Source organism: Oncorhynchus mykiss, chromosome 17, assembly GCF_013265735.2.
Source record: "Oncorhynchus mykiss isolate Arlee chromosome 17, USDA_OmykA_1.1, whole genome shotgun sequence".
NCBI lineage: Eukaryota > Metazoa > Chordata > Actinopteri > Salmoniformes > Salmonidae > Oncorhynchus > Oncorhynchus mykiss.
Window position 1 is genome coordinate 3647993 of NC_048581.1, and position 19846 is coordinate 3667838.

At 42.9% G+C, this 19846-nt stretch overlaps 1 protein-coding gene across 2 annotated transcripts; it reads right to left on the bottom strand.

Annotated features, from left to right (window-relative positions):
* Window positions 1–99: 99 nt before the first annotated feature.
* Window positions 100–17515, bottom strand: LOC110487179 (zinc finger protein 436-like). 2 transcript variants are annotated; one of them, XM_036948647.1, is made up of 4 exons: window positions 16915–17515; window positions 16352–16449; window positions 12989–13166; window positions 100–1962 (listed from the first exon to the last, which is right to left on the bottom strand). In XM_036948647.1, the coding sequence occupies exons 1-4, from the start codon at window positions 17237–17239 to the stop codon at window positions 935–937; spliced, it is 1629 nt and encodes a 542-aa protein (XP_036804542.1). In that variant the 5' UTR covers window positions 17240–17515; the 3' UTR covers window positions 100–934. The 2 variants fall into 2 exon arrangements, with proteins under 2 accessions (XP_036804542.1, XP_036804543.1); XM_036948648.1 differs by having other exon boundaries at window positions 16924–17510.
* Window positions 17516–19846: the final 2331 nt, after the last annotated feature.

Genomic DNA, 19846 nt, shown 5'->3' on the forward strand with positions numbered 1-19846 from the left:
TTCTTTCACTGAAACGTCTTTCTCTTCTTTCACTATAACAGCTTCACCCTCTTTACTGTAACAGCCTCCTCTTCCTCCTCCTCTTCCTCGAGAGCTTCTTTCTCCGTCCAGCAGACCTCCTCTTCTTTAGCAGGAGGAGAGTAGCTTAGTGAACGCATGGTCGTGGATGTTAGCTAGCTATGCTAATGCTAACTCAACCAGCCCGCTAGCTGACTAATAACAACAACACCGCAAATATTAAATTAAAGCGGATAACTAACTAGACGACAGAAGTGTGTTTAAAACACAGCGGCTAATATACACTAAAGCGTCTAAAGAGCTTTATTGGTTCGTCTATTTTGTCTAGCAAGCTACCGAGGTGTCTGACTAACTGTTGCTGCTGCTGAAAGTTGAATTTGTCTTTCTGCCCATAATTTCATTTAAAGTACTTCAAAAAAAATTATATCATCGATCTTGGCTTCATAATAAAGTTTATTATTTTTGTGTTGAGTTTGGTCACATCATTTCTCAATTTGCAGTAAGTCAGCCAGCCAGGTGTGTAGCCTGACTTATTAGCCACTCCTTTTGCCCCAACTCTTTCAAACATACAATTTTTAAATTCCTCATCAATCCATGGAGCCTGAACAGTTCTAACAGTCAGTTTCTTAACAGGTACATGTTTATCAATAATTGGAAGAAGCCATTTAATATGGTAAAAAAAGGTCAACACATTATCAGTCAACAATATAAGACAATGGGAGCACTGTGTATGTTCTCTGATGAATGTTAAGTCAATGTGATGTGAAATATCAATATACACGCTAAGATAAGTAATTTCTCTCTCCTGTGTGGATTCTCTAATGATATTTAAGTGTAATATGTTATGAGTAATATGTTTTCCCACAGTCTGAGCTTTTGTAAGCCTTCTCCTCTGTGTGCAGTCTCATGTGTTCTTTCATGCTTCCTCAATGGGCAAAAGCTTTGCACCCTGTGAGGAGTGGTTAGGCTTCTCCCCTGTGTGTGTTCTCTCATGTTTCTTCAGATCACCTGACCGGCTGAAACACTTTCCACACAGGGAGCAGTGGTAAGGCTTCTCCCCTGTGTGAATTTTCTGGTGAGCTTTCAGGTGTCCTTTCAGTTTAAAACTCTTTCCACACTGTGAGCAGTGGTAAGGCTTCTCCCCTGTGTGTGTTCTCTCATGTTGTTTCAGATCCCATAAAGAGTTACAACCCTTTCCACATTGGGAACAGTGGTAAAGCTTCTCCCCTGTGTGTAATCTCTCATGTTTTTTCAGATCCCCTGACCAGTTGAAACGCTTCCCACACTGGGAGCAGTAGTAAGGCTTCTCCCCTGTGTGTATTCTCTCGTGTTGTTTCATGGCTCCTAACTGGTTAAAACACTTGCCACACTGGGAGCACTGGTAAGGCTTCTCCCCTGTGTGTATTATCTCATGAACTTTCAGGTTCCTTAACCGGCTAAAACTCTTTCCACACTGGGAGCAGTGGTAAGGCTTCTCCCCTGTGTGTATTCTCTCATGGGCTTTCATGTGTCCTTTCTGGTTAAAACTCTTTCCACACTGCGAGCAGTGGTAAGGCTTCTCCCCTGTGTGTGTTCTCTCGTGTTGTTTCAGCTCCCATAGGAGGTTACAACCCTTTCCACATTGGGAACAGTGGTAAGGCTTCTGCCCTGTGTGTAATCTCTCATGTCGTTTCAGAGACCCTAACAGGTTAAAACACTTTCCACACTGGAAGCAGTGGTGAGGCTTCTCCCCTGTGTGTATTCTCTCGTGTTTGTTAAGGGTTCCTTTATGGCCAAAACTTTTTCCACACTGGGAGCAGTGGAAAGGCTTCTCCCCTGTGTGTATTCTCTCATGTTGTTTCAGCTCCCACAAGAGGTTACAACCCTTTCCACAGTGGGAACACAAGTGTCGTCTTGTTGGTTTGGACGTCCCTGGCTCTGGTTCCTCTGAGTCTGGTCTATCTCCTGCCAAAGAGAGTGTTTTTTAAAATAGAGACCTGAATGAAACCGCCACATGATAAAACAACCTTGCTACGAGGGTAAATCCTAATCAGATCCCTCCATAACCTGAGGCCAGTTTTAACAATCTTGGTGTGATTTAAAAAAAATATTGTAGAGTTTCCTGGTAATTACTGATGTTTACAAGACTTATTTATTCATCCTGTTTTATAAGTCAGAACACAAAAAAATGAAACAGTTCTAGAACACTCAAGACACAGACGTCGCTGGATTCCAATCGAGCAGGTGGTTCTAAATATATAACTTTCATAGCTGTATGATACAGAATGCGACCTACAGTCATGGCCAAAAGTTTTGAGAATGACACAAATATTACATTTACAATACGTTTTTCTGCTTCTGTGTCTTTAGATATTTTTGTTAGATGTTACTATGTAATGCTGAAGTATAATTACAAGCATTTCATAAGTGTCACAGGCTTTTATTGACAATGACATGAAGTTGATGCAATGAGTCAATATTTGCAGTGTTGACCCTTCTTTTTCTCTACAATCTGCCCTGGCATGCTGTCAATTAACTTCTGGGCCACATCCTGACTAATGGCAGCCCATTCTTGCATAATCAATGCTTGGAGTTTGTCAGAATTTGTGGGTTTTTGTTTGTCCACCTGCCTCTTGAGGATTGACCACAAGTTCTCAATGGGATTAAGGTCTGGGGAGATTCCTGGCCATGGACCCAAAATATTGATGTTTTGTTCCCTGAGCCACTTAGTTATCACTTTTGCCTTATGGCAAGGTGCTCCATCATGCTGTAAAAGGCATTGTTCGTCACCAAACTGTTCCTGGATAGTTGGGAGAAGTTGCTCTCGGAGGATGTGTTGGTACCATTCTTTATTCATGGCTGTGTTCTTAGGCAACATTGTGAGTGAGCCCACTCCATTGGCTGAGAAGCAGCCTCACACATGAATGGTCTCAGGATGCTTTACTGTTGGCATTACACAGGACTGATGGTAGCGCTCACCTTGTCTTCTCCGGACAAGCTTTTATCAGGACGCCCCAAACAATCAGAAAGGGGATCATCAGAGAAAATGACGTTGCCCCAGTCCTCAGCAGTCCAATCTCTGTACCTTTTGCAGAATATCAGTCTCCCTGATATTTTTCCTGGAGAGAGGTGGCTTATTTGCTGCCCTTCTTGACACCACGCCATCCTCCAAAAGTCTTCGCCTCACTGTGCGTGTAGGTAGATGCACTCACACCTGCCTGCTGCCATTCCTGAGCAAGCTCTGTACTGGTGGTGCCCCGATCCCGCAGCTGAATCAACTTTAGGAGACGGTCCTGGCGCTTGCTGGACTTTCTTGGGTGCCCTGAAGCATTCTTCACAACAATTTAACCGCTCTCCTTGAAGTCCTTGATGATCCGATAAATGGTTGATTTAGGTGCAATCTTACTGGCAGCAATATCCTTGCCTGTGAAGCCCTTTTTGTGCAAAGAAACGATGATGGCACGTGTTTCCTTGCAGGTAACCATGGGTGACAGAGGAAGAACAATGATTCCAAGCCCCACCCTCCTTTTGAAGCTTCCAGTTTTTTTTGGGGGGGGGGGGGATCAGTTAATTTGCATGGCAAAGAGGGACTTGGCAATTAATTACAATTCATCTGAACACTCTTCATAACATTCTGGAGTATATGCAAATTGCCATCATACAAACTGAGGCAGCAGACTTTTCGTAAAAATGTATATTTGTGTCTCAACTTTTGCCCAGGAGTGAACACACATCCTTTCAAGACACAGACATCACTGGATTCCAATCAGCAGGTGGTTCTAAATATATAACATTCATAGCTGTATGATACAGAATGTGACCTACACACTTCCTTAAACATAAAATAACTAAAGAAGTCATTTTGTGTGGAAGTCCAAAACCTGTTTTTACGTCGAAGACACAAAGCACATCAGTAACATCTCCTCGTTGTTGAAAGGGTTCGACACATTGCTGTTTAATTGGACCATTTTCTTATTTAGACATTCACAGATTTTCAACATTTTGATTATCGCTGATGTCATATTTTGGGTAAATGTTCCTAAAACTGATAGTAACAACAAAAAACAAAAATATAAACGCAACATGTAAAGTGTTGGATGTTTCATGAGCATCACTGTTAGTCAACATTTATTCTTTGCCAAGATAATCCATCCACCTGACAGGTGTGGCATATCAAGAAGCTGATTGAACAGCTTGGTTATTACACAGGTCCACCTTGTGCTGTGGATAATAAAAGGCCACTCTAAAATGTGCAGTTTTGTCACACAACACAATGCCGCAGATTGTCTCGAGTTTTGAGGGAGCGTGCAATTGGCAATGCTGACTGCAGGAATATCCACTGGAGCTGTTACCAGATAACTGAATGTTAAATTCTCTTCCAGAAGCCTCCTCCAACGTCGTTTTAGAGAATTTGGCAGTACATCCAACGGCCTCACAACCACAGACCATCCTAGGATATATGGTATATTCTAGAATTCATCCATGATGTCATAATGACATATAACGACGCCAGCCCAGGACCTCCACATCGTCTGAGACCAGCCACCAGAGTTGTATTTCTCTTTGTAATGAAGCCCTTTTGTGGGGAAAAACTAATTCTGATTGTCTGGGCCTGGCCACGCAATGGGTGGGCGTATGCCCTCGAGGGCCCACCAATGGCTGCTCGCCCAGTCATGTAAAGTCCATAGATTAGGGCCTAATTTATTTATTTACTTACAATGACTGACTTATATGAACTGTAAATCCATGAAATTGTTGTTTATATTTTGGTTCAGTATACACACACACACACACCCACAGACACACACACACAGACACACACACAGACACACACACAGACACACACACACAGACACACACACAGACACACAGACACACACACAGTGCATTCGTTAAGTATTCAGACCCCTTCACCTTTTCCAAAATTAGTTACATTTCAGCATTATTCTGAAATTGATGAAATAGTTTCCCCCCTCGTCAATCTAAACTCAGCAAAAAAAAGAAGAAACGTCCTCTCACTGTCAACTGCGTTTATTTTCAGCAAACTTAACATGTGTAAATATTTGTTGGAACATAACAAGATTCAACAAAGTTCCACAGACATGTGACTAACTGAAATGGACTAATGTGTCCCTGAACAACTTGGGGGGGGGGATCAAAATCAAAAGTAACAGTCAGTATCTGGTGTGGCCACCAGCTGCATTAAGTACTGCAGCGCATCTCCTCATGGACTGCACCGGATTTGACAGTCCTTGCTGTGAGATGTTACCCCACTCTTCCACCAAGGCACCTGCAAGTTCCCGGACATTTCTGGGGGGAATGGCCCTAGCCCTCACCCTCCGATCCAAAAGGTCCCAGACGTGCTCAATGGGATTGAGATCCGTGCTCTTCGCTGGCCATGGCAGAACACTGACATTCTGGTCTTGCAGGAAATCACACACAGAACGAGCAGTATGGCTGGTGGCATCGTCATGCTGGAGGGTCATGTCAGGATGAGCCTGCAGGAAGGGTACCACATGAGGGAGGAGGATGTCTTCCCTGTAACACACAGCGTTGAGATTGCCTGCAATGACAACAAGCGCAGTCTGATGATGCTGTGACACACCTCCCCAGACCAGGACGGACCCTCCACCTCCAAATCGATCCCGCTCCAGAGTACAGGCCTCTGTGTAATGCTCATTCCTTCGACGATAAACGCAAATCCGACCATCACCCCTGGAAACAAAACCGCGACTTGTCAGTGAAGAGCACTTTTTGCCAGTCCTGTCTGGTCCAGTGATGGTGGGTTTGTGCCCAGAGGCGACGTTGTTGTCAGTGATGTTTGTTGAGGACCTACCTTTAAACAGCCCTACAAGCCCTCAATCCAGCCTCTCTCAGCCTATTGCGGACAGTCTGAGCACTGATGGAGGGATTGTGCGTTCCTGGTGTAACTCGGGCAGTTGTTGTTACCATCCTGTTCCTGTCCCGCAGGTGTGATGTTCGGATGTACCGCTCCTGTAGAGGTGTTGTTACACGTGGTCTGCCACTGCGAGGACGATAAGCTGTCCGTCCTGTCCCTCTGTAGCGCTGTCTTAGGCATCTCACAGTACGGACATTGCAATTTATTGCCCTGGCCACATCTGCAGTCCTCATGCCTCCTTGCAGCATGCCTAAGGCACTTTCACGCAGATGAGCAGGGACCCTGGGACGTCTTTCTTTTGGTGTTTTTCCAGAATCAGTAGAAAGGCCTTAATTGCCGTCTGTAAGCTGTGGGTCTTAAAACCTGTTGAATCTAGAGGGCACTATTTTCCTTTTTTGAAAAATAACGTTCCCAAAGTAAACAGGCTATTTTGTCAGGACAAGATGCTAAAATATGCATATAATTGACAGCTTAGGATAGAAAACACTCTAAAGTTTACAAAACTGTAAAAAAATATTGTCTGTGAGTATAACAGAACTGATATTGCAGGCGAAAGCCTGAGAGAAATCCAATCAGGAAGGGACTCTTATTTAGAAAGCTCTGCGTTCCTATGTGTCCCTATTGAGCAGTGAATGAGATATCAACCAGATTTCTTTTTCTATGGCTTCCCTAATGTGTCTAGTGTCACAATACATAGTTTCAGGCTTTTATTTAGAAAAATGAGCCTGAACGACAACATTGCGTCAGTGGTCAGCTGGAGGCTCTCAGTGTTTGGAGCGTAAAAGACAAATGCGGCAATTGTTTCTCTCTTTCCTACTAAGAAGCCACCAGTCCCAGTTGGTATATTTTCAAATAGATATTTGAAAAACACCTTGAGGATTGATTATAAACAACGTTTGCCATGTTTCTGTCCATATTATGGAGCTAATTTGGAATATTTTTCAGCGTTGTCGTGACCGCAATTTCCGGTCGTTTTCTCACCCAAACGTGAAGAACTAACGGAACTATTTTTGGCTACAAAAATAATTTTTCTGGAAAAATGGAATATTTGCTATCTAACTGGGAGTCTCGTGAGTGAAAACATCGGAAGCTCATCAAAGGTAAACGATTTAATTTGATTGCTTTTCTGATTTTCGTGACCAGGTTGCCTGCTGCTAGCTGGACATAATGCTATGCTAGGCTATCGATAAACTTACACAAATGCTTGTCTTGCTTTGGCTGTAAAGCATATTTTCAAAATCTGAGATGACAGGGTGATTAACAAAAGGCTAAGCTGTGTTTGAATATATTTCACTTGTGATTTCATGAATGTGAATATTTTCTAGTAAGATTTATTTTATTTATAGTTTTTTTGTCCGTTGCGTTATGCTACTTAGTGTCAGTTGATGACAATTCTCCCGGGTCCGGGATGGGTAGATCCAAGAGGTTCGACCATTCCACAGGTGCGTGTTCATTAATTGTTTATGGTTCATTGAACAAGTATGGGAAACAGTTTTTAAACCCTTTGCAATGAAGATCTGTGATGTTATTTGGATTTTTTTTAACGAATAATCTTTGAAAGACAGGGTCCTGAAAAAGATCCGTACATTTTTTTTTGCTGAGTTTATTTTGTATATGTTTTATGTTGAAAAGTGTTTTTTTATTCTCAGACATAAATAAACAACTCCAGGTGAAAGACAAAGGCCATAGCTGTAATAAAATAACAAATTAACTGGCAAAGCAGCAGAGCGAGGCCCACATCCAGCAACGTCACGAGACACGTTTTGCAGCTGTTTCAGTACAGCACTACAGGGAGAGAGAGGGAGAGCAGCTGTTTCAGTACAGCACTACAGGGAGAGAGAGGGTGAGAGGGAAAAAAATCCACTGGACTAGTTTCAATGTATGGAATCACTTAGGAGTTCCTGGATGTTGGGTAAACTTCTCCTTTAAAGCATCAGACTCCATAGTAATTAAGACTCCATAATGTTTCATCATTAGATGCTACAGTCCTCCTTTAAGACCCCATAATGTTTCATCATTAGATGCTACAGTCCTCCTTTAAGACTCCATAATGTTTCATAATTAGATGGTACAGTCCTCCTTTAAGACTCCATAATGTTTCATCATTAGATGCTACAGTCCTCCTTTAAGACTCCATAATGTTTCATCATTAGATGCTACAGTCCTCCTTTAAGACTCCATAATGTTTCATCATTAGATGCTACAGTCCTCCTTTAAGACTCCATAATGTTTCATCATTAGATGCTACAGTCCTCCTTTAAGACTCCATAATGTTTCATCATTAGATGCTACAGTCCTCCTTTAAGACTCCATAATGTTTCATCATTAGATGCTACAGTCCTCCTTTAAGACTCCATAATGTTTCATCATTAGATGCTACAGTCCTCCTTTAAGACTCCATAATGTTTCATCATTAGATGCTACAGTCCTCCTTTAAGACTCCATAATGTTTCATAATTAGATGCTACAGTCCTCCTTTAAGACTCCATAATGTTTCATAATTAGATGCTACAGTCCTCCTTTAAGACTCCATAATGTTTCATCATTAGATGCTACAGTCCTCCTTTAAGACTCCATCATGTTCATCATTAGATGCTTTCAGACTCCATAATGTTTCATCATTAGATGCTACAGTCCCCCTTTAAGACTCCATAATGTTCATCATTAGATGCTTTCAGACTCCATAATGTTTCATCATTAGATGCTACAGTCCTCCTTTAAGACTCCATAATGTTCATCATTAGATGCTTTCAGACTCCATAATGTTTCATCATTAGATGCTACAGTCCTCCTTTAAGACTCCATAATGTTTCATCATTAGATGCTACAGTCCTCCTTTAAGACTCCATAATGTTTCATCATTAGATGCTACAGTCCTCCTTTAAGACTCCATAATGTTTCATCATTAGATGATACAGTCCTCCTTTTAGACTCCATAATGTTTCATCATTAGATGTTACAGTCCTCCTTTAAGACTCCATAATGTTTCATCATTAGATGCTACAGTCCTCCTTTAAGACTCCATAATGTTTCATCATTAGATGCTACAGTCCTCCTTTAAGACTCCATAATGTTTCATCATTAGATGCTACAGTCCTCCTTTAAGACTCCATAATGTTTCATCATTAGATGCTACAGTCCTCCTTTAAGACTCCATAATGTTTCATCATTAGATGCTACAGTCCTCCTTTAAGACTCCATAATGTTTCATCATTAGATGCTACAGTCCTCCTTTAAGACTCCATAATGTTTCATCATTAGATGCTACAGTCCTCCTTTAAGACTCCATAATGTTTCATCATTAGATGCTACAGTCCTCCTTTAAGTCTCCATAATGTTTCATCATTAGATGCTACAGTCCTCCTTTAAGTCTCCATAATGTTTCATCATTAGATGCTACAGTCCTCCTTTAAGACTCCATAATGTTTCATCATTAGATGCTACAGTCCTCCTTTAAGACTCCATAATGTTTCATCATTAGATGCTACAGTCCTCCTTTAAGACTCCATAATGTTTCATCATTAGATGGTACAGTCCTCCTTTAAGACTCCATCATGTTTAGAATGTGTGTGGAAGCGCTACTCTATCTATTCTACTCTCATCCTTTCGGTTTTAATAATATTTATTAATAATAATGTTATGATATGTAATAACTAACTTTAATAACTAGGGTTAATACCTGCCTGGCGCCCCAACAACGTCTTCATATTTACCCCCCTCTAACAATACCACTACAGAATTAGCGTAGTAGGCCATGTAACTTAAGGTAATCTGAAATATTTAGGACTAACTTATTCCTTGCCACCCATTCTGAAACTAACTGCAGCTCTATGTTAAGTGTTGCACTCATTTCAGTCGCTGTAGTAGCTGACGTGTACAGTGTTGAGTCATCCGCATACATAGACTCACTGGCTTTACTCAAATGTCACTGGCATGTTGTTGGTAAAGATTGAAAAAAAGTAGGTGCCAAACAGCTGCCCTGGGGAATTCCTGATTCTACCTTGATTTTGTTGTACAGGCTTCCATTACAGAACACTCTTTGTGTTCCGTTAGACAGGTAGCTCTGGGGCCGCAGGTAGCCTAGTGGTTAGAGTGGTACGCCAGTAACCGAGAGATTGCTGGATCGAATCCCCGACTTGACAAGGTAAAACTCTGTCCTTCTGTCCCTGAACAAGGCAGTCCTAGGCCATCATTGAAAATAAGAATTTGTTCTTAACTAACCTGCCTAGTTAAATAAAGGTTCGCTTTAAAAAAAAATACTCTTTATCCACAATATAGCAGGGGGTGTAAAACCATAGGTTTTTGTCAGCAGCAGACTACGATCAATAATGTCAAAAGCTGCACTGAAGTCTAACAAAACAGCCCCAACAATATTTTTATCATCAATTTCTCTCAGCCAATCAGTCATTTGTAAGTGCTGTGCTTGTTGAATGTCCTTCCCTATAAGCTGAAAGTATCAATTTGTTTACTGTAAAATAGCATTGTATCTGGACAAACTATTTTTTTCCAAAAATGTAAGGGTTGGTAACAGTCTGATTGGTCAGCATGTTAGGGTTGGTAACAGTCTGATTGGTCAGCATGTAAGGGTTGGTAACAGTCTGATTGGTCAGCATGTTAGGGTTGGTAACAGGCTGATTGGTCGGCATGTTAGGGTTGGTAACAGGCTGATTGGTCAGCATGTTAGGGTTGGTAACAGGCTGATTGGTCAGCATGTTAGGGTTGGTAACAGGCTGATTGGTCAGCATGTAAGGGTTGGTAACAGGCTGATTGGTCGGCATGTTAGGGTTGGTAACAGGCTGATTGGTCGGCATGTTAGGGTTGGTAACAGGCTGATTGGTCAGCATGTTAGGGTTGGTAACAGGCTGATTGGTCAGCATGTTAGGGTTGGTAACAGGCTGATTGGTCAGCATGTTAGGGTTGGTAACAGGCTGATTGGTCGGCATGTTAGGGTTGGTAACAGGCTGATTGGTCGGCATGTTAGGGTTGGTAACAGGCTGATTGGTCGGCATGTTAGGGTTGGTAACAGGCTGATTGGTCAGCATGTTAGGGTTGGTAACAGGCTGATTGGTCTGCATGTTAGGGTTGGTAACAGGCTGATTGGTCTGCATGTTAGGGTTGGTAACAGGCTGATTGGTCAGCATGTTAGGGTTGGTAACAGGCTGATTGGTCAGCATGTTTGGGTTGGTAACAGGCTGATTGGTCAGCATGTTAGGGTTGGTAACAGGCTGATTGGTCAGCATGTTAGGGTTGGTAACAGGCTGATTGGTCAGCATGTTAGGGTTGGTAACAGGCTGATTGGTCAACATGTTAGGGTTGGTAACAGGCTGATTGGTCAGCATGTTAGGGTTGGTAACAGGCTGATTGGTCAGCATGTTAGGGTTGGTAACAGGCTGATTGGTCAGCATGTTAGGGTTGGTAACAGGCTGATTGGTCGGCATGTTAGGGTTGGTAACAGGCTGATTGGTCGGCATGTTAGGGTTGGTAACAGGCTGATTGGTCGGCATGTTAGGGTTGGTAACAGGCTGATTGGTCGGCATGTTAGGGTTGGTAACAGGCTGATTGGTCGGCATGTTAGGGTTGGTAACAGGCTGATTGGTCGGCTATTTAAGCCAGTAAAGGGAGCTCTACTATTCTTGGGTAGTGGAATGACTTTAGCTTCCCTCCAGGCCTGAGGGCACACACTTTCTAGTAGGCTTAAATTAAAGACAAGGCAAATAGGAATGGCAATATCGGCCGCTATTATCCTCAATTTTCCATCCACGTTGTCAGACACCAGTGACTTGTCATTGTGGATTTTTTTGCCCAAAATATCATTGAAGATGCTCCAAAGATTTTTACTATAATTCTTCATGTCATTTATCTTTGTTTCATTGTGTACTTTCTTTTTATTCAGTTTAGTCACATGATTTCTCAATTTGCAATAGGTTTGCCAATCAGTTATACAGCCAGACCTATATGCCATCTCTTTTGCCTCCCTCTTCATCATACCATTTTTTTAATTCCTCATCAATCCACGTGGATTTAACAGTTTTTACAGTCATTTTCTTAATAGGTACATGCTTATTAGTAACTGGGATAAGCAGTTTCAAATGTGTCAAGGGCAGTGTCTGGTTGCTCATCATTACACACCACGGACCAACAAATATTATTTACATCAATAACATAGGAATCACTACAAAAAATGTATGACCTCTTATACACAATATTAGTCCCAGCCTTTGGAACGGTGGTTTTCCTAGACATGGCTACTATATTGTGATCACTACATCTGATGGATCTGGATACTGCTTTAAAACCCATTTCTGCAGCATTAGTAAAGATATGATCAAACCATGTTGATGATTTCATTCCTCTACTGTTTGTCACTACCCTGGTAGGTTGATTGATAACACAGGTTGCAGGCACTGGTTACAGTTCGAAGCTTTCTCTTGAGTGGGCAGCCTGATCACAGCTTTCCTCCAGTATTAGTTAATTAATTAACAGTGTCTAGAGTTTAGTTTGCCTGTCCTACAGTCTTGTAAAGATAGGGGGGTTGACTGGGACAGGCAATGTAACATCCATAATGTTTTAAGGAAAAGCTTTTGTAAAACAAGCACCTTTTTTATTTTTTATTTTTTTACCTTTATTTAACTAGGCAAGTCAGTTAAGAACAAATTCTTATTTTCAATGACGGCCTGGGTTAACTGCCTTGTTCAGGGGCAGAACGACAGATTTGTACCTTGTCAGCTCGGGGGTTTGAACTTGCAACCTTCCAGTTACTAGTCCAACGCTCTAACCACTAGGCTAACTGCTACCCTGCCGCCCTTACATCAGATCATCTTGAAACTTTCTCTCTAAATCTAACTTTCATCAAGGTTTTATATGGTCTATCGGTTTCTCTCTTTTCATTGGCAGAATCCTTTTTCAGTGTTATGATATTCATAACATCCATATCCACCAGTCTATCTTCCTGTCAACTAACAGAACTCTGCTGGTTGTCCTGGTAACAGATACCAGTCCACCTTCCTGTCAACTAACAGAACTCTGCTGGTTGTCCTGGTAACAGATACCATTGGGCAGATCTATTGTATTTGTTCAAACTAAACTACTTACTTTGATGAGTCAAATCTGATCCTTTCTTCTCTTCTCCTCCTCTCACAGTTCCACTCAGCCCCGTTGTTTTCCTGCAGTCCACCAGCAGCACAGACAACCTCTTCATACCCAGCAGTAAGGTGCTACCGGGAGAGGCATGCCACGGGGACTCCGGGAGGGAGGGAGGGCTAGCGTTGTCCTGGTAACCATAAAGAGGGGACACAGACACATATCATTATGGATGCTGATGTCACTGTTGTCATAAAGTGACTTACAGAAATCCAGCCCGATAGAGCAAGCTGTATGCTAGACCAGACTTGGTCTGGTCTATCGACGTCACCGCACGAAGAGGCAAAAACAGACTTACCCCCCCCAAGGCTAACTTTCTAGCCCCTGCTATCTGCTTGCTTGCTAACCCGGTCTGCTAACTGCTAAACTGCCGGGCCCTGGTCTGCTAACTGCTAGCTTGCCTGCCCGGTCTGCTAACTGCTAGCCCTTGCTAAATGCTTGCTTGCTAAGCAGGTCTGCTAACTGCTAGCTTGCCAGCCCGGTCTGCTAACTGCTAGCCCTTGCTAACTGCTTGCTTGCTAAGCAGGTCTGCTAACTGCTAGCTTGCCTGCCCGGTCTGCTAACTGCTAGCCCTTGCTAACTGCTTGCTTGCTAACCAGGTCTGCTAACTGCTAGCTTGCATGCCCAGCCTGCTAACTGCTAGCTTGCCCTGGTCTACTAGCTGCTAGCTTGTTTAGCTCCGGCCTACTAACTGTTAGCTTGTTAGCCTGCTAACTGTCTGAATCGCCGTGTCCCCAGCCAGCCCAACCACTCACTGGACCCATATGTTCACTTGGCTACGCATGCCTCTCTCTAAAATCAATATGCCTCGTCCATTACTGTCCTGGTTAGTGATTACTGTCTTATTTCACTGTAGAGCCTCTAGCCCTGCTCAATATGCCTTAACCAACCATGTTGTTCCACCTCCTACATATGAGATCACATCACCTGGTTTAAACATCTCTAGAGACTATATCTCTCTCTTCATTACTCAATGCCTAGGTTTACCTCCAATGTACTCACATCCTACCTTACCTTTGTCTGTACACTATGCCTTGAATCTATACTATTGTGCCCAGAAACCTGCTCCTTTTACTCTCTGTTCTGAACGTGCTAGGCGGCCAGTTCGTATAGTCTTCAGCCGTACCCATATCCTACTTCTCCTCTGTTCCTCTGGTGAAGTGGAGGTTAATCCAGGTCCTGCAGTGCCTAGCTCCACTCCCACCCCCCCAGGTGCTCTCATTTGTTGACTTCTGTAAACGTAAAAGCCTTGGTTTCATGCATGTTAACATTAGAAGCCGACTCCCTAAGTTTGTTTTACTCACTGCTTTAGCACACTCTGCCAACCCAGATGTCTTAGCCGTGTCTGAATCCTGGCTTAGGAAAACCACCAAAAACCCTGAAATCTCCATCGCTAACTATAACATTTTCCGCCAAGATAGAACTGCCAAAGGGGGCGGTGTTGCAATCTAATGCAAAGATAGAAAGTAATACAGAACTCTGCAGGCTAAGTCCTCCTACCTCCCTCTGCCCCCAGCTGTGCCCTCGATACTACACTGCTCAAAAAAATAAAGGGAACACTTAAACAACACAATGTAACTCCAAGTCAATCACACTTCTGTGAAATCAAACTGTCCACTTAGGAAGCAACACTGATTGACAATACATTTCACATGCTGCTGTGCAAATGGACTAGACAACAGGTGGAAATTATATGCAATTAGCAAGACACCCCCAATAAAGGAGTGGTTCTGCAGGTGGTGACTAGACCTGAATCCAATTGAGCACATCTAGGACATCATGTCTCACTCCACGTTGCACCACAGACTGCCCAGGAGTTGGCGGATGCTTTAGTCCAGGTCTGGGAGGAGATCCCTCAGGAGACCATGTGCCACCTCACCAGGAGCATGCCCAGGCGTTGTAGGGAGGTCATACAGGCACGTGGAGGCCACACACACTACTGAGCCTCATTCCTGGAATGACATTGACCTCATCCCGTCAGTAGATAATGCCTGGCTATTCTTTAAAAGTGCCTTCCTCACCATCTTAGCATGCCCCTCTCAAAAAATGTTGAACTAGGAATATAGTCCTTGGTTCACACCAGACCTGTCTGCCCTTGACCAGCACAAAAACATCCTGTGGCGTTCTGCATTAGCATCGAATGCCCCCATCGATGCTCAACAAACTGGATGCAGTCTATCACAGTGCCATCCGTTTTGTCACCAAAGCCCCATACACTACCCACCATTGCGACCTGTACACTCGTTGGCTGGCCCTCGCTTCATACTCGTCGCCAAATCCACTGGCTACAGGTTATCTACAAGTCTCTGCTAGGTAAAGCCCCGTCTTATCTCAGCTCACTGGTCACCAGAGCAGCACCCACTCGTAGCACGCGCTCCAGCAGGTATATCTCACTGGTCACCGCCAAAGCCAATCCCTCCTTTGGTTGTCTTTCCTTCCAGTTCTCTGCTGCCCATGACTGGAACGAATTGCAAAAATCTCTGAAGCTGGAGACTCACATCTCCCTCACTAGCTTTAAGCACCAGCTGTCAGAGCAACTCACAGATCACTGCACCTGTACTTAGCCTATCTGTAAATAGCCCATCCAACTGCCTCATCCCCATACTGGTATTTATTTTGCTCCTTTGCACCCCAGTATCTCTACCTGCACATTCATCTTCTGCACATCTACCATTCCAGTGTTTAATTGCTATATTGTAATTACTTTGCCACCATTGCCTATTTATTTCCTTAACTTACCTCATTTGCACTCACTGTATATAGACTTTTGGTTTTCTTTTGTTCTACTGTATTATTGACTGTATGTTTTGTTTATTCCATGTGTAACTCTGTGTTGTTGTAGGTGTCACATTGCTATGCTTTATCTTGGCCAGGTCACAGTTGCAAATGAGAACTTGTTCTCAACTGGCCTACCTGGTTAAATAAAGGTGTTCTCAACTGGCCTACCTGGTTAAATAAAGGTGTTCTCAACTGGCCTACCTGGTTAAATAAAGGTGTTCTCAACTGGCCTACCTGGTTAAATAAAGGTGTTCTCAACTAGCCTACCTGGTTAAATAAAGGTGTTCTCAACTGGCCTACCTGGTTAAATAAAGGTGTTCTCAACTGGCCTACCTGGTTAAATAAAGGTGAAATTAAAATAAATAGATTTTAAAAAGCTGTACCAAACGGCTAGCGTTGTCCTGGTAACCATAAAGAGGGGACACAGACACATATCATTATGGATGCTAATGTCACTGTTGACATAAAGTGCTTTACAGAAACCCAGCCCAGAGCACAATAGAGCAAGCTGTATGCTAGACCAGACCAAAGCTGTACCGTCTGGTGTTCAGATCTGGAGAGACTCTCCTCTGCCTCGTCAGCATCAGCATGTTGTTGAGGCTTCCCAGAGGATCCACGAAAGTCATGTCTCTCTCCTGTGTGAACGAGAACATCAAAAAGATTGTAAACTTATGACCATCTACTGCAATCACAGAGTCTTACAAGAGGCATGAATATGTATTAAAAAAAGTGCCTATAATGGCCCCTTTCCTCATGATTTCCTAAAATATTGTTTGTGTTGCAAATGTAAAAAGGGTCTTTCCACGAAAAGGGTGCCTCTTGCGTCCCTTTGACAATTTAAGTAGAAATTATGCACCAATGTTGAATTCTGAAAAGCCTGTTAGATGAAGTGCACTTTAAACGTGGACTACACGAATATTTCACTAAATCTAATAGAAAAGTCACAAAAATATATGTACCAATGACGGATAGCACCGTTAACAATGTATTGAGTACTGAACAACATATTCAAGTGTAGAACTTCAGTAGAATGCCCCTTTCAAACCCCACATTAGTTCAACAAATGCATATTTTGTGCCCGTTTTTAAGTCAGTGCTCACTGGTCTTACTCGAATCTTCAGCCTCATCATTTTTCACTCCCAAAACGTCTTCCTCCTCCACTTTAATTGAGATAGCCTCCTCTTCCTCTTTTACTCCAAACGGTTCTTCCTCTTCTTTCAAAATTACGGCATCTTCCTCCTTTTTGATTCTGAAAGCTTCTACCACCTCCTCTTCCACAACCTCTTTCCCATATTCCTCTTTCACTGTAATATCATCCTCTTCTTCTTTCAACGTGATAGCCTCCTCTTCCTCCCTTTTCATCCTGAAAGCTTCTTCCTCTCCTTTCACCAGAGCTTCTTTCTCCGTCGAGATTAGTGAGCTCATGTTCCGGGCGATTAGCCTAGTGCAATATAAATGTACCACATTAGCTAATTTAACAAGCAATCTACGTTTCAATGAACGAGTAGATATGTACACAGAATTGTGTTTAAAACACAAAGAGTAATATACACAAGATTTGTCTTAAACGCTTCAATGTTTCGGTTTAATGTTCGCTAGCAAACCACCACGTTGGTGGAAAAAGAAGCCTTTTGTCGTTGTTGAAGAAGCCTCCCGCCCGTCCACTAGATTGTACGTCACGCAAGAAGCATCACCTGAAATACTCATATCGCCATCTGCTGACTGGAGTGGGTAACGCAGTTTGGAAAAAATATTAATTACAATGTTTATTCTGGCAAGCAATGTCATAAGAGGTCATGTTAAAACAATCAGATGTTTTCTCTTCCTTCTACAGCCAATACTTTAATCCAGGGCTGGCCTGCCCATCAGGCAGGATTAGGTGACAGATTGACGAGGGTGGCATAATCCTAACTAAATTGGCTCATCATCATCGGTAAGAACACATAATAACACCTCACATTATGCTGCCCAAAAATAATGAAAACTTCTCTCACCCAGTGGCATATGGGCTATTGAGGTGAGTGTTGCTGTTGCCACATGAAGCAGTGCCCGCTTTGTTTAAGGACAGATAGGAGGTGGACAGATAGGACTCTACCTTTGTAGAGCACATGCCCCTTTGCCCTTACAGTCTCTGAAGTGCCCTTTGGGTGGTGGTATAATTTGTATTCATTTTTGGTCATAGTTATTCTAAACCCACTGCCTGCAAGTCATTGTTAAATTCACCTAACTGAATATCTTACAGGTAGACCCTCTCTCACTCTCTCATCATGTCACAAGCTGTCAAGCTCCCAGAGGCAGGGCAATAAAAGGCCCCATCTCACTCACCTGCCCCTCCCTCTCCAACAGCCATCAACCCAGAACATCCTGAAGACAGAATATCTAAAAGATAATATGGGAATTGTAAGATTAGTGGAATCTGTGTGGGTAGCTGGACAGGTAGGATGACTGACAGTGAAGGTGACAGAGGAATGGATGAGACTGAGGCAGGAATTCCTTTAACCATAAAGTGGCATATTTACTGAGTAGTGTGGATTCATGGACGCACAGAACTTCTGGATCAGATGGAGTTAAGGAAGAGAAAGCAGCGAGATCAGGCAATGGCAATTTCCTCCTTTTATGGAGTTGAGATCTGTCGGACATTTCCACCTGACCTAATTAAAGCGCCCCTGGCCCAGCTGAGTAAATGGCAATGAATGAAAGGAGTATTCCACCAAGTCCATGGGCCTTTTCTACAGGAATCCTTTTTTCCCTCATGGAGCTTTTCATAAGTGAGGTGAATATTCAATGTGATGTTTGTACAGTGCATTCGGAAAGTATTCAGACCCCTTGACTTTTGCCACATTTTGTTAAGTTACAGCCTTATTTTAAGATGGATTTAAAAAAATGACATATTCTGAACTGGTTCTCTATCAGCAATCTACACAATACCCCAATATGAGAAAGCAAAAACAGGTTTTTAGAAAATGTAGCTAATTTATTAAAAGATAAAAAGCAGAAATACCTTATTTATATAACAGTAAGTATTCAGACCCCTTGCAATGAGACTGTCAGAGCAAAAACCAAGCCATGAGGTAGAAGGAATTGTCCGTAGAACATCGAGACAGGATTATGTTGAGGCACAAATCTTGGGAAGGGTACCAAAACACTTCTGTAGCATTAAAGGACCCTAAGAACACACTGTGGCGAAGAAGGCGCAACAGAGCCTCTTCAACATCAGGAGGCAGAAGAAATGTGGCTTGTTGTCACGAATCCCGCCGAAGATGGTGCCTCTTCCTGTTCGGACGGTGCTCGGCGGTCGTCGTCATCTACTAGCTGCCATCGATTCCCTTTTTTTGTTTCTGTTAGTTTGGTCTGATTGGTTAAACCTGTTTTGAGTTGAGTTTTGTTTCAAATCAAATCAAATGTTGTGTCACATACACATACACATGGTTAGCAGATGTTAATGCCAGTGTAGCGAAATGCTTGTGCATTTAAGGGCACTAGGCCCATCGGCTTTTGTGCGGGCTGGTTTCTCTGTTCGTTTTGTGGATGTGTTATTGTCTGTATTTCTCCGGACTGTTTGTGTCCTGTTTTTTGGGCCGGTCATTGTATGCGCCTGGTGTTTTGGCGTGACCTACTTTTCTCCGGAATAAACACAGTGTTCCTTTACCCTCTGCTCTCTGCGCCTGACTCCGCACCCACTACTCCTAGAAGTCGTAACACTTGTCACCTAAAACCCTCACACAGTTTTACACAATGCACAATGAAAGCATCCTGTCGGGCTGTATTAACGCCTGGTACGGCCGAGCCTCTTCAACATCAGGAGGCACAAGAAATTTGGCTTGTCACCTAAAACCCCCACACAGTTTTACAGATGCACAATGAAAGCATCCTGTCGGGCTGTATTACCACCTGGTACGGCAGGCAAGAAATTTGGCTTGTCACCTAAAACCCTCACACAGTTTTACAGATGCACAATGAAAGCATCCTGTCGGGCTGTATTACCACCTGGTACGGCAGGCAAGAAATTTGGCTTGTCACCTAAAACCCTCA

What these genes read in the sequence shown, in the direction of transcription:
- LOC110487179 (XM_036948647.1), bottom strand. Translation starts at nt 17,239, where the DNA reads ATGAGCTCACTAATCTCGACGGAGAAAGAAGCTCTGGTGAAAGGAGAG. An exon ending in TGAAGATTCGAGTAAGACCA is followed by an intron (nt 16,450 to 16,914) that starts GTGAGCACTGAC and finishes TCGTTCACACAG; the next exon opens with GAGAGAGACATGACTTTCGT. An exon ending in ATCAGATTTGACTCATCAAA is followed by an intron (nt 1,963 to 12,988) that starts GTAAGTAGTTTA and finishes TCTCTTTGGCAG; the next exon opens with GAGATAGACCAGACTCAGAG.